The sequence below is a fragment of the Lichenostomus cassidix genome, chromosome 5 (genome assembly GCF_008360975.1).
Source record: "Lichenostomus cassidix isolate B80296 chromosome 5, HeHo_3.0, whole genome shotgun sequence".
Lineage (NCBI taxonomy): Eukaryota > Metazoa > Chordata > Aves > Passeriformes > Meliphagidae > Lichenostomus > Lichenostomus cassidix.
The window spans coordinates 34,026,444-34,040,425 of NC_139486.1; the positions used below are offsets into that span (position 1 = coordinate 34,026,444).

Below are 13,982 nucleotides of genomic sequence, written 5' to 3' on the forward strand. Positions count from 1 at the left end.
GAGAAGGCTTAGGGTCACCTAATTGTGGCCTTCCAGTACTTGAAGGGAGTGTATAAGAAAAAGGGAGAGGGACTTTTTACAAAAGCTCAGAGTGACAGGACAAGGGGGAATAACTTCAAACTGAAAGAGAGTAGGTTTAGATTAGGTATGAGGCAAAAATTCTTTACTGTGAGGGTGGTGAGGCATTGGAGCAGGTTGCACAGAAAAGCTGTGTGTGCCCCATCCTTTGAAGTGTTCAAAGCCAGGCTGGATGGGGCTCTGACTAGCCTAGCCTAGTGAAAGGTGACCTGAAAAGGGGCTGGAACGAGATGAGCTTTAAGATGCCTTCCCACCCAAACTGTTCCAAGAGTCTGCGATCTTACCCCTCTTCTAACTTTGCTTTATCCTGGTCATACTTGCATGTTGTCAGTCCCTGTATTTGCTGTCTGTTTCGTTCTCTGTACAGTAGCCTCCAAAGATCTGCTGGAGCTGAAGTCACTGTGGGTTCAAGCCAAGAGCTAGTTGGAAACCTTTTTGAGTACTTTCAGTTGTAAACTGCTAGTCAGATGAAAACAAAACTTTTCATGGAAATGTTTTTGTTTCAACAAAAGCTTTGTTTGAAAGGTTTTTCTGTCTGGCTTGGATGAGGAGGGGTTGGAGGGAGGCAAGGAAAGTTATAATTTCTCCTTCCTATACTTCATTACAAGTGAATTTAGCTTAGATTTTCCAAATCTTGTTTGGGTATCCAGTAGCATACAGACTAAAATGAGGTGTGTCATCATTCATGGTAAGTATGCCTCTTGCTAGGCAAATTGAACACTTGTAATAGTTTTGAAAATAAAACATAATACAAGTTCTGTAGTATTTGGGATGCTGAGGAAAACAAATACTAAACATTCTGCATTTTTGTCAGTGGTTTGTTTGTTTGTTTGTTTTTTGGTGGCCAGTTCCACCAAATGTGGAAATAGTGTTGCTTAAAAGAAGCATAGGGCATAGATAATGCACTACTGTTCCATGCCTCTCAGGGCCCAGAGAGACCAAATAGGATTTATATGTGGGGATTCAGCTGGGATATTTATAAGGACAAACCTGAATCTGAGCTCTTTCCAGCTTAGAATCAAATCTGTCTGAGATGCATAGTTCTGTCTTCCCTTCCTGAGCAGGCTCTTTATACCTGTGGTAAACTAATATGTGGGTACTGCCAACCAGTGGTTCTCCAGCGAGGAAAATAACTGCCCAGTCCATCAGAAACCCTTCCTCTTTTCCCTCCTTATGGTGACCTAGAAAGCTGCTGTCAAATCTGCTAGGTCTGGTGGCCACTTTGCACAGCCCTTGGCCCTCTTTAAACCAGACTTGTTTCTATCAGGGGCCATTTGCATGGAAAAATGCCATTCATGGATCTCAGAATGGAGTAGCCACATAAGAGTCAGCCTTTGAGTGTTTGCAGAAGCCTGCAAACAATTTCTTAAATTGGGGCAGAACAGGCAGGCAGGGCTTTTAGCTTGGAGTATGCCAGAAACAGTCTTTGCCATCACTTGATCTAGGATTGTCTGTCTGAGGAACTGGGGAAGGAAAACAGACTGATTTACAGCCTGTTAAAAGTTAGCATTCCTCAGTGTAGTCTGCACAGCCTGAGTTAAGGGGGGAACCATCTGTGATCAAAGAACAAATTTAGCTCTCTGCATTAGTCAAAAGGCAGGATCCTTAAGAGGAGATAGACACACATTGTAAAGCTTTGCTGGAAAGTTACTGGACCCAAGATTATTTTGAGTCCAGTGATGTTGGAGAGGAGGGCTGTAGATCTGAGTGAGGCTTATGCTAGTTGTGCTGGCTGCAAAATGCTGGAGTTGAGCTGTACCTCTATATTCTTCCAAATTCAGAAGACAAAGTCAGCATTTTGTGCCTGCCCAAAGAGGAGCTAAGGGAATAAACAGCAGAGAAATGTCCCTCTGCCAGCTGACAGGAAGTTCCCTTCTGCCAGCTCAGATCCCGTGATTGCTTTGCTATCCAAGAGCTTGTCAGATGGTAGGTGTTGGGCATGCTTCACAGGCCATGAGCACTTCTGAGGTGGAACCCAGCCACCAAGAGTGCAGGCCAGAAAGAGGATCAAAATATCTTAATTAAAAAGTGTATGTATGTGTAATTAAACAGAATGTCACTTTCTACTGAATCTGAAGAAATTACAGAAAGAAGGAAAAGTAAAGGACAATCTGAACAGCAGATTTCATTCAGTGGTGTTTTGGGCCTTTCTTATTGCTTTCTTCAGAAGTAATTGTATACTTGGGAGGCTGGGAATGAAGTTGCTCTATATCATTACTGTGCAAGCAGCTGTGTGGAAGAAGGTAGCAAAGAGCAGTCATCTGGGAAAGGCCTCTGGACCAATGATGGTAGAAAATAACAATCTGAGTGGCCATGAGAAAACTGTAACCAGGTAATGACTGAATTAAAAAGGAATTTCAAAGTACATCTAATTGCTATTAGATTAGAATCAAAGGACCTGCACTTGTTCAGTGCTTGGTTTTGTTTGTCTTGTTCAGATACTCTCTTTTGGAGCTTTGTAGAGGTGCTATAATTTGCCTTTAATCTTGGGAAAAGTTAGTGATATTATGAATCAGGACGTCGGTATTGTGTTGAGAACACAAGATAAGGCTTGTGGTAGCATGTTTCTTTCCCCAGAAGGTGAAAGACTTGCTCAGTATGTCTGAGGAATAATTTCTTTCTATAAAAAGCTGCTGGGGTTTCCTTGGGGCTTTTTCTTTTGAAGGACACCTGGCCTAATCCAATGTGACTAGAACTGTTATCCAAAATAGTGTACTTGTGAGGATGAGCAAATACTCTGCTTTGTGAAACTTACTGAATGATGCTCAAGGGCTTCCCAGCTATATGGTAGTAACTCACGGTCACCACCTGCCATATTTCTTCCTCTTTTTTGTGTCAGCAATGCAATGTTATGGCAGGGTTTTGCCTTCCACAGGTGTATATGGCTGGCCTGGTTTGTATGGCAGGCAGACAGCTGAAGGCTGTGCTCTCTGCCCTGCTGAAGGCAGCGCTCTCTGCCCCCAGAGTGGCAGGGGATGAGCCTCAGCACGGTTTCCTGCAGGCTGCACGGGGCCATGCCCTCGACCACACTGGCCATGGCAGGGAGGGATGCTCCTGCCTTCTGCACAGACTGGCCTGGAGCTCCCCACCTCTTTCTGAAGACAGACAGTGCTGATTCACCCTTTCTAAAGATAGGTTGTGCTCGTGCACAGCATTGTGCTGTAGGCTTACCTGCACTGGGTGTTAAAGTGGAGAGGGTTCCTTTGGATGCCCTCTGGCTTCCCAGGCTGCTGGCCAGAGTGGTGATGCATAGCCTAGCAGTGCCCTCCGGGGGCCTGGCAGCCATCCATGGAGGGGCCAGGCTGTGAGTGCTGGTCAGCCAGGGCAGATCCTCTGCCCCTGGCAGTGGAGCCTCTGCTCATGGCAGCAGTGCCACGTTTGACACGTGGGCGTCAGCGAGCTGCGGTTCTGCTGATCCCAGCAGGGCAGGTGGCTGGTACCGGGCTGGTGTTTGGGGGCCTTGGAATAATTTACTGTGCTGACACAGTTTCTCGTATTAATGTTCTCTAAAGCCAACAGGCTGTGCTTTGTGACCCATTTCAGTCTTAGCCACTGCCACCTTTCTGTCCCCCATGTGTTTTCTTCCCAGCAGCTCCGCTCCTGTCTTGCAGCCTAGCCTCCTGGTCCTCAGGGTTTCCTACACCTCACCCCTGCCCTCTGAGCTTCTGCCCATATCATCCCTGCACAGAGCAGAATGTGCTGTAGAGTACTTGATGTGCAGAGTGAGCAGTGCGGTCAGGTCATGTGTGCACCAATCCAAGTCATAGGCTGGAGTGGAGGGTGGCAGCAGGCTTGATGCTGCTGCTGGCATTTTCAGCTAATCCCTCCTCTGAAATCAGACTAAGCAGCTTGCAGGAAATGTGACATGCTTTCGAGAGCTCCTGTAATCCCTGAGCTGTCTGTACCCAGTGCATGGTAGGAACAGGTTTATTTTTGAGGTGAGGCCCTTCCTATGAGCTCCATCTGGTGTAGGGTGTGTGTGCTTGTTGTCTCATAACACAGTCACAGCTCTGCCCTTTTGCCAGGTACAAGTTCAAGTCTTTGATTTTAGGCACCTGTTTGTTTGTTTGGTCCAGGTGGAAGATTTAATAAACCTTCGCTATCTGTATTGCCTACACCTTCACTCTCTTCTGGCTGTCCCTTTCTACATGGCATTATTTTGCTTGTGTGGGGAAATTTCATGATGCTACTTGCATCCTTCCTTTCTTCTTTCTCCTTCCACAGTTCAGTTTAACCTTGTAATTGTTATTTCTTGTCCATGCAAAACCTCTGGATTTCATGATATTCAGCTACTACAGCACCAGGTATCAAACATCTCTCATCTCAGGCACATTGGTCAGACTCTTGTATGTGAATCTTTAAGGAATGTTGGCAGGACTTGCTGTGAGCGTGCTCAGAGGGGCTCCCTTGAACCTGCCATGTGGCAACAGACAAGGGAAGTCTCCATTGTCATGCCATGGCATTTATTGCCTTTAATGTGGTTCTTGGATTTTACAGGTAGCCTGAGCAGTCTGCCCAATGGAAAAAGACAAGGCCTTAACCCTTTCAGTGAGTATCTTGTCAAAATGTTTCTTTTTTTTCTGTGATAAGCATCTATTGAACAATTCATTCTCCCCTGCTCTCCCATGTTCACGAACAGCAATATAGAAACAGCTGGAAACCAGAACAACAAAATTGTTCTTAAGAGGTATAAATATACCAACATGCAGCTCCACTGCATCATTTCAAAGTCCAGCTCTATGCCTCTTGCTGGAGCAGACAATAGGTTGCTAAGGAATTAGAATAGGATAAAGAAGCTATGGGATGAATCCTATCCTATTCTCCCTTCTTCTATCAAGCAATAATTTAGGTGATACCTTCTGTTCACATTACATTACTCCATGGACAAGTTCACATAAAGACTCTTCCCTGGTGAAGGTCTGCTCTCCCCTGTATTTTGTGGCATTGAATCACACAGACCCTTTAATGAGGCATGAACAACAACACTGAGACTTGCTACCTCATGGTTTTGTTGGGTACTTCTCATTTTGGATGGTAAGAAGCAGTGAGAATCTCTCCCCTGCTTGTATCCTCTGCCAATTGTTCTATAGCTGTCCTACATGTGTCTGGTTAGACTTCTTTTTGAGTTGAGAAGGTCTAGGCTATGTATTTGTTTAATGCCAGAAGTCTTCCCATACCTCTTGCTGTCCTCCTTATCTTTCTGGGGAATGTATCTGGTCCTGGTGACATGGGCTGAACAGAGGACTGAAGATGAAGATCAGCTACACCTTGTACATTGAGGATGTGATGGTTCCTGGTGTGTCCTCTGTTTTGACTATGTTCTTGATTTTAGCCTACTGCTAAAAGCTGAGCAAAGGCATGTGAAAAATTGCATGCTGTGGCTTCAGCCTCTTTCTTAGTCACTCAGAGTGCTAAGTGGAGGACAGGTCATGCCCACTCCCACACTGCACTGCACTTACAGACAGGAAAACAATCTCCTGTTTTTGTGAGCCAGACATTGAGCCCTGCAGGTGCCTTTTGCAGAGCTGTGCCATTGATTGCAAATATGGCTACCTGAAATAATTTTGCATTTGACAATATTTGCCCCCTTTGACAGGGCATATTGATCAGCACTGATCCCACTGAAGCCTTTCTTCCCAGTGAGGTAACCTTTCTCCTCTTTGAAAATCAAATCCCTACTTTTGCTTTAGCATGTTTTCACCTGTAATTAATACACAGAGCTCTAGCTCTGATCCTGTAAGAGGTTTGGATCTTTAAGGACCTTTGATGAGTGGCTTAACAAAAGCTTTCTGAAGAAAGGCCTCCTCCAAGACCTGCTTGTCTGCTAGGAGAGGAGGCAGCTGGCTGTGGCTGATGGGAAGATGGTGGCAAGACAGCCTGGCAGCTGTGGGCTTCTGCATCAGCTGTGCCAGGCAGAAGAGCAGAAGAAGGGATGTTGGACCAGTTGTTTCCGTAGACTGCATGCCCATTTCCAAGGAGGGGGAGGAACATGGTGTTTTGTGTTTAAAAATATGCCAGTCCCTAAGGCTCCATGTGACTCATTCAATGCTTTTTTTCAGCAAGGCTGTCTCATTAGCCCCTGGCTGTTTTCAGCCTCACAGCTTACTCTGGGATCTCAGCTTTCTGGGGCCATGGCATCAGCAGAGGCTATACTGGATCTTTATATGTCAGGTTTCTTTTTGATTTAATTTGCCTTTTTCCCTGATTTGTCCTGCTTATGTTGTGTTTGTTTTTTCCCTCCTTGCCCACCCCATCCTACCCTTTCAGTAGGTCGCCTGGTGTAGCAGCAGAAGACAAGAAGGGAAGGCAGGAGCTGACCCACAGGAAGAAAACATCCAGTGACAGACAGACAGACACCTTGCTGCTTGTGAGCAAGCATGCAGCACCAGCAACATCCAGTGTAGCAGAAGTGGCACCCAGAACGTTTGCACTTTTTAAAAATTGGTTTGGGTTTTTAATTGCTTTTCAATGCCATTTTCTAATACTTTGGAAAGCGGAGGGAAGCAGGATCATGACTTTTTAAAATTGGAACAGCTACTGATGATGTAAAATTGAGCTCACTGGGACTCAAAGAATTTTATATACTGTATATAAATATATATGTAAATTGTACAGTTGTCTTGTACAGGGGTTGGAGTCACTGTTCTGTTCCTCCCTTTGCTTTTGAAGGCTGTTAGGGTTAGAGGGACACTTTGCATTTGATGGATTATAGTAATGCATTCATTTCTGCCCCCAAACCATCATTCAGTGGCAAACCTTAACACCCCCATACAGAAAGGAGCCAGTGTATCAGCATCACTTGTTTTTGCAGATGAGCACACAGTGCCCCAGATACCAAATGCTTCTTGAGAGCAGCTGAACCCCTTTTCTTACTGTAAAGCCCTGTGCAACTCAGGCAATTGGGCTTTTTAGAGCACAGATTTTAAGTATTGGTGCACTGCAAAGCTGCTTAAAGTAGGGATAGAAAAGAGTTGTGTTAGGGATGCACAAAAGTAGTTTCTGCATCTCTTGCAAGTTGGGCAGAAATGAATTACAAATGCATTGCTATTCAGGCCCAGATAACATGCTTAGCAAAGATGTGCCATGCCTCTGGAATCTAAAGCTGTAGGAAGGATGTGGGAGCCATAAGCCTAGTACAGCCAGCGGAGTGAAGTCTTGGATCTTCCTCTCAGGCAAAGTGTTCATCTGTATGTTGTACAACAATAAACATTTTGAGAAGCCTACTAAAAGCAGCATTAGCCTGCCTTGTGCTTTGCTGAAGAGCAAAGAACATACTTGTCAGTGCAGACAGACACAGTCATGGTGCTGGTCCCCAAGAGTCTGCTTTACTTATGTTTGAACAATGCAGCTTGGGCCATGCTCACCCGTGAAGATCTGTCAGCAGTGACTTTTCTTGTCACTGCAGTTGTGAATCCAAGCTCCCCTCCTGCACAGTGGTGTGCCTGCCCACTTTGCCTGATTTGCTGTTATCAGTCCCTCCTGGTTACTCTGACACTGGTGTGTGATTAGCAGTAACAGTGAAGGCTAGGAGTGAGGAGTCCTGTGTTCTTGGAGGCCACAGGGGCAGTTTCAACCACTAGCAGTTTTACCAAAATTGTTTCTTTGGTAGGGGTGCCCATATCAGCAATCCTAGGTTTGGGCAGAGTGTGATGGGACATGCAGTGTTTTGCTTTGTGTATGTCCAACCACTGGCAGCACTTGCCATTCTGAGCAGCCTCCCAGTTCAGACCTGGTGATCCTTGTGCCACTTATCTCTGGACCAAGAACCTGTTAGAAGAAACTGTAGGGAAGGTGATGAAATTACATGCTAATATGACATCACACCAACAATTGCTTGTAACAGCAATGGGTTCCTGTAGAGACTTGATTCATCCCTCAAGGCTCTGTTGCTTTGGTAAAACATGATACAACACAGTATTTTTTCAGTTTGCATGTCATCATGACAGTCACGTGAGATAAATACATATCATATTAAAAAAAGTGTCCTGATGCAGTAAGTTAGTGTTTGTTGACAAAATGAAAAGTTAAAAAAAAAAAGAAAAACTAGCAAACCTTTCTATAAATAACTATTTAGGAGTAGTAACTCTTCCTCTGGGAAGTATATCAGAGCTACTTAAAACATATGGAATGGTTGAAAACACCACTGGTAATACCTGAAATATACATCATACCACCATAATATAAAAAAGTCATCTCTTTAGCAAGAGCAGACCCTACTGCTGGATCTTTGTGGTTTCTCACATGCAATGTATGTGCTTTTTTGGCCTGCACACTCCCACCTTCTTGCTGCTTCTTCTTTTTTTGGTCATTGTTTCATGTTGTTTTTTTTTTTTTAATGCCCAGGGCACATTTTTGTGTGTTGAAATGATTTGGTTTAGTGTATAGTTAGAAATGTCCCTGTAACACTCACTAATCCTATTGTAGGGAGTAAAGAATGAAACCAACTGTATTAAAAAAGCCCTCTCCATTTTAATGTTCTAGTTTTAGGAATTAAAAGTTCTGGCTGCTGGATTGGTTGGTGTTTGGTGGTTTGGGGTTTTTTGGGGGTGGGTTTTTGTTTTGGTTTTTTTTTTTGTTGGTTGGTGTTTTTTTAATGTATAGTTACATCCAGCAGAAGCAGACAACTGGATGCCTCTAGGAGTTCTATCAGCCAGGCACTGGGGCTGGGCAATGCCCCACAAGATTGTGAGGGGACTGCAAAGCTACTAAAACTCACTGCATCTTCTGGAAATGAACCAGCCAGGCACCACTCCTGCTTGTCACATAAATCGTTCTGCTGACCTCCTTTTTCTCATCCTTGTGTCCTTCCCCTCCAAAAGGCCTGCATTCTTATGTGGTTTGCAACTAAAATTGGGTTGATTCTTCAAGGAAGGCAAACAAGGGGTGGCTGTTGGTTAATTTTGGTATTCATGGGTATTCCTGTTGCTAGGCCATGGCTGACTTTACAGATGGATTGGGGACCAAGAATTACATTGCTTTCCCCTTTCACAAGACGAGTCCAAGTCCTCACATCTTGACTTGCTGAATTTGTGTGGGTCTCTGAGCAGCCTCTGGCAACACTTGTCCACTGCCGTGGAAGGCCCAACCAGCATGATTGCGTAATGTCCAGGTAGAGGTCAGGTTACTTTGTGTTGGAGGATTGTGCAGACCATACTGGTCCTGATTCACACAGCCCACGCTATGAGCTCTCCAACAACCTGTACTCATCAGAAGAGTACAGCTCACTCGGCTGCCCACTCCCCCTCTTGGTTTTATTGCTAGTCTGCCTGGCTGCCATGCCAAATTGTCCTTATCTGGTGGCCATAAGCAATCTTCTGCTCTGTCTTGCGTCAGTAGCATCTTACTGAAGCTGGGACACAGGCAGTGTCAGTGTTGTGTCTGAAAGCAGACCCTTGGGCATGTGTCTCCTCGTCCTTCAAGTCCTCCTGGGCCTCTCCAGCTCTACTTTGAATGATGGCTGAAAACAGCTGGGACAGAGAAGAGAACCAGGACTAGACAGTGCAAGTCATCTGTTCTTCCTGCCAGAAGAAAAAAACTTTTCTTTCTTACTGATCTTCCAAGGGCATACTGTGTTGTAGGAAATTGCATTACAGTGGGATTCATGTGTGTGAAGGCACTGCTTTCCATGGCCTGAGTTTATATTGAACTTACCCTGCTCCAGCACATTTCTGCCTATGGTATCATTTGTTAAACTGAAAGGCATCTGTTTGGTTTTGTAATAAAATAGATAACTTTTGCTCCAGTGTCTTGTGGTGGTTTCTTGTTGAATCTTGATTTCCAGTTATGCCTATAGTGCTGTAGGAGAGGGAAGGGGACTTTCCTCCTTGCAGAGTCAAGTGTCAGTCTGTGGTTGGGTTTGAAGGTCTGTGATGTTTCTTCCCTGTGTGTAAGCCTCCAAGCTGAATTAAAGCAAGCTCCAGAGTGCATCTCTGTGGTTTGATGACAGCTGTCTGAATCTGCACAGCCAGGTGGATCTCATCGCACAGTCTCACCACACCAGGGGTAGGAGACAGGAACTGCACCTTGCATGTCCTCACCCCTCCCTTTCACGTGGGAGCCTTTGTCCTTTACCTTAGCAGGTCATGCCTCACTCCTTGGGAGCCTGAGATAGTATCTTCTAGCTGGTGTCCAAAACCTTTTAATCCTCAGAGAAGACAAGTAACGAGCCATGCTAGAAAACTGCTGCTATTGTAAAACATAGGTTTTCCTAGGCTACAACGAAGTGGCATTCATCAGAGGCTGCAGCACCAGGTCCAGGAGGCCACACACTGTTCCCTTCAAGTGCATGTGACCAGCTTTATCATCACTGTCATGGAAATCTCTTGCAATGAATAAGGAGCACTCAAAATCACTTGCACATGCAAGGCAAGGCAGTTGCAGTCCCAAGGCAGAGTTTCTGCTTGTATGGTAGTCACAGGCTGGATTGTTTGTAGATGGCCAGAGAGGGCTCTGCTAAGTCTTTAGATACAAATTCAACAATAAAAGAAGAAAATGCAGAGGTGAGCGACAGCCAACGTGCATCTGTCAGGAATAAGCTGGCAAACCAAGCTAATTTCCTTGTATTACCGAGGTAACAAGTTTTTGGGCTAAGGGAAGAGCAGTAGTTGTCATCTCTGGAGTTCTGCAAGTCTTAGCTAAAAGCTGGAAAAAGGTGTTTTAAAAAAGAAAAGAGCAATTCCTTGGCCATGCTTCCTGGTTCTGGAGTCAGTGTAAGGTACCCCAAGAGGTCTTCACCCTTCCCTGATTGTGCTGCCATTTTGTAAGCAAGTCAAAGAACTTCAAAGGGCTTGCTTCTGCCTCTGCTTCCAACAGTGATACTGCCGGAAGACTTCATTCTCTTCCTCCTTCCCCTGCCTTCTTTCCTCTTATCTGTGACATAACTAACAAAATGGACATGCAGAATGTTCACCTTCTGACTTCTCAGCAGCCAGCCTTTACAAGCCATTTCAGGCAAAGTAACTTGGAAACTGTTCAAAAGCTGATATTAAATTGGATAGAAGGATCTGCAGAAGTGATGCTCCTTAGTTTGGAGAACACCCTGAATAGAAAGTGGGTTAAAAAAATGCCACGTTAGGATCCACATTATGTTTTTTTTTCAGCACATTGGGACTGCACTGAAGGTCATCAGCTAAGGCAGAGGAGCCATGGCCCTACAGTGTGCTCAGGCCAGGCAGAGGTGGTGGGTTGCTCTCTGCCCAGCTGAGCTAGACCTGCACTGTGCTGCAGGCAGAGAGGCACACAGGGTGTACACTGGATGATGAGGGAGGCAGCTGCTTGTGGCTCTGGTGGAGATTGAGGTTTCCACACCTCACCTCCTCCCTGGTGCCAGCAGGAACAGCTCAGGTCTCCTGCATATGACCCATGACCAGGTGGCCCTAGTTTGGACCTCTGAGTGGTTTCTCAGTGCATGATCTGGGAGTCTGAAATATAGATGAATTCAGCTCACCTTATTAAAATAAAGAAATTCAGTCCCAGTACAAAACAGATCCTCAACTCATTGCTCTATGGTGTGTAAACAAAAGACTGGTGAAACAAGTTCTGTAGCATCTCAGTGCTGTGCTTCATGCACTTAAAAATTGCATCTTTGGTGTCCAGTATCCCATTTCACAGCACAGCTCTGGCCTTGCATGGCACAAAGTGCCCCTGCTATCTCCCTCAGTCATGACTTTGGCTGGGACCACTGAAGTGATTCCTGCTGCCTTCACCATGTCAGAAAAGAGCTGACATGGCCTCTGGCTGAAGAGAGGGAGCTATTTCTGAAGTGACTTGGATGTTCCCACTCTGAGCTGGCAGGTTGTCTCAGAGAAAGCTGTATGAAGGTGGCTGAGGCTGGATTTGTTCACCTGCAGCCCAACATGAAAGTGAATTTTTGCATCTCTGGAGCTGTTCCAGATGTTTCAAGTTAATGGCCTAAATATTGCTCAAAATATCAGAGGACTTTTGCCCACTGTAGCAGACTGCAAAGAAACCTTGTTGTCCATCTATGACCACAGAAGCCTACCCCTCCCCAAATATGCCTGCCAGCTGTAATGTGGACTGTGTCAGGAACTTGAGATAAGACAAAGAGGATACTGTTGTCCAGTCATTGCAGGTCTGGGGAGAAGAATGTATTCACCAATGATACTGGAAGACAGACAGGAATGCTGATGGCTCCAACGTTCATGGGGCAAGCTACAGGTGAACAAATCCAGCCTCAGCCACCTTCACACAGCTTTCTCTGAGACAACCTGCCAGCTCAGAGTGGGAACATCCAAGTCACTTCAGAAATAGCTCTCTCTCTTCAGCCAGAGGCTGTGTCAGCTCTTTTCTGTGAGAAGGAAAGAGGTAAACCCTGTGAGGAGGGCACTGTCTCTTTGTCCTTACTCATCTGAACTCGGCTGTGATAACACCCCTGCCCAGCAAGTACTGGGACATTCATCCATAGCCTGAAGATTTTCATCTCTGCTGATGGGCCACAATGGACTCAGCTGCACTGATGTTATGGGCACCTCTATTGTCTTAGAAGGTCAAAGATTCCAGAAGTGATTCACAACATATCATCCAGTTGCAACTCCCTGCCCCAGAGGAGGTACCTGGGCATTGCCACCTGAACTTGAGTGAATATAAACACAATAGATGTTGTGTTTTGGGGATTTCTCCCCACCACCCAATGGATCCAGTCTACAACTATCACTGTGACCAAGAGATACCAAAATTACAACAACCAAGCCTCATTGTGAGGGCTAGATCTACTCTTATTCTTTCCTTCTCTTGTACATTTTAAAGTGATATTTTTATGCTTTTATATTGCCATATTACTATACATAACAACCATACATACCCTGTTTTACAGTGCAACCAAATGGTTCTACAATAATGCCTACCTGTGTATATTTACAAACACCACTAATTCAGTGTCTTTTCACTCTAATTTGCCCCCAAGGGATCTATTAACAAGAACCTGGCCTACCCCTGCCTTCTGTAGTGGGTTATAACACAAGTGTTCAGATATTTGCTGCAAGCTTTTTCTCCTCAAAATGCATTTGGATACCAGACCTTTGTAAAATGAGTTAATCTAAAGTACTTAGACTCCAAAAAATCAAGATATCAAATATAAATGAATTCAGAAAACTCGTGGGCAGGATCTGTGAAGAGATGTCCTAAATGATAAAAGAGATCTAGGGACTGATAAAAGGAGCCAAAGTCCAAATAAGAAACTATCCTGCTGCAAGAGAAATGAAGGGAGAGTAAGCAGAGATCAATAAAGTGGATCAAGAGCTCTTCAACCGCCTGAAGCATGAGAAGGAAAAATATGAAACGTGGGATGGATGTTGGAGCATTGCAGACTACATGTGAGCAGCCAGGGGACTTGAAAGCATAGCAACATCACCTAACTGGTGATGACGAAAAACCTAGAGAATTACAGACCTGATATCTGTCTCTAAAAACTTAAAGGAGCAAGCTACTGGCCAGTTATTCCCTAACCCTCTAAATACATTTATAAATTTGTAAATAAGTGGCAGGAAGGGGTTTGTTGAGGTTTCACTGAGGACAAATAGTTTCCAACTAATTTAATTCCATTCTTTGACAGGATAACTCTCCTCATGGCGAGGGGGAACAGCACTAGATGTGATATGTCTTGACTTTGGAGAGGCTTCTGGCACTGTCCCAGAAGACATTCTCGTAAGTGAGCAGAAGAACTGCAGCCTATTTAGATTCACAATACGCTGGGTTCAGTGTCAAAGTCAGAGAGCTTCCTGGGGAAATCTTCCCAGTGATTGTCCAGAGTACAGATCTGTTCAGTATTTTCAGCAGTAACTTTTGCAAACTGCTTCACTATAAATTTTCCTGGTGATATCCAATGTGGGGTGGGGTACTGGGGGGCTTGGGGGAGGTGTCTGTCAGCACCTATGGAGGGTTGGACC

The 13,982-nt window shown here is 45.0% G+C and overlaps 1 protein-coding gene across 8 annotated transcripts in view; it reads left to right on the forward strand.

Moving 5' to 3' along the window:
• The window catches only part of SMOC1 (SPARC related modular calcium binding 1), a 166,020-nt gene extending 156,206 nt beyond the window's left edge, over positions 1-9,814 (forward strand). For 6 of the 8 annotated variants that reach the window (XM_085062182.1, XM_085062184.1, XM_085062185.1 and 3 more), the window contains 2 exons: positions 4,576-4,626; positions 6,346-9,814. In XM_085062182.1, coding sequence (XP_084918308.1) covers positions 4,576-4,626; positions 6,346-6,362 — 68 coding nt within the window. In that variant the 3' untranslated portion in view covers positions 6,363-9,814. The remainder of the gene's footprint in view (positions 1-4,575; positions 4,627-6,345) is intronic. The other 2 variants (XM_085062177.1, XM_085062178.1) reach the window with 2 other exon arrangements.
• The last annotated feature ends 4,168 nt before the right edge of the window (positions 9,815-13,982 follow it).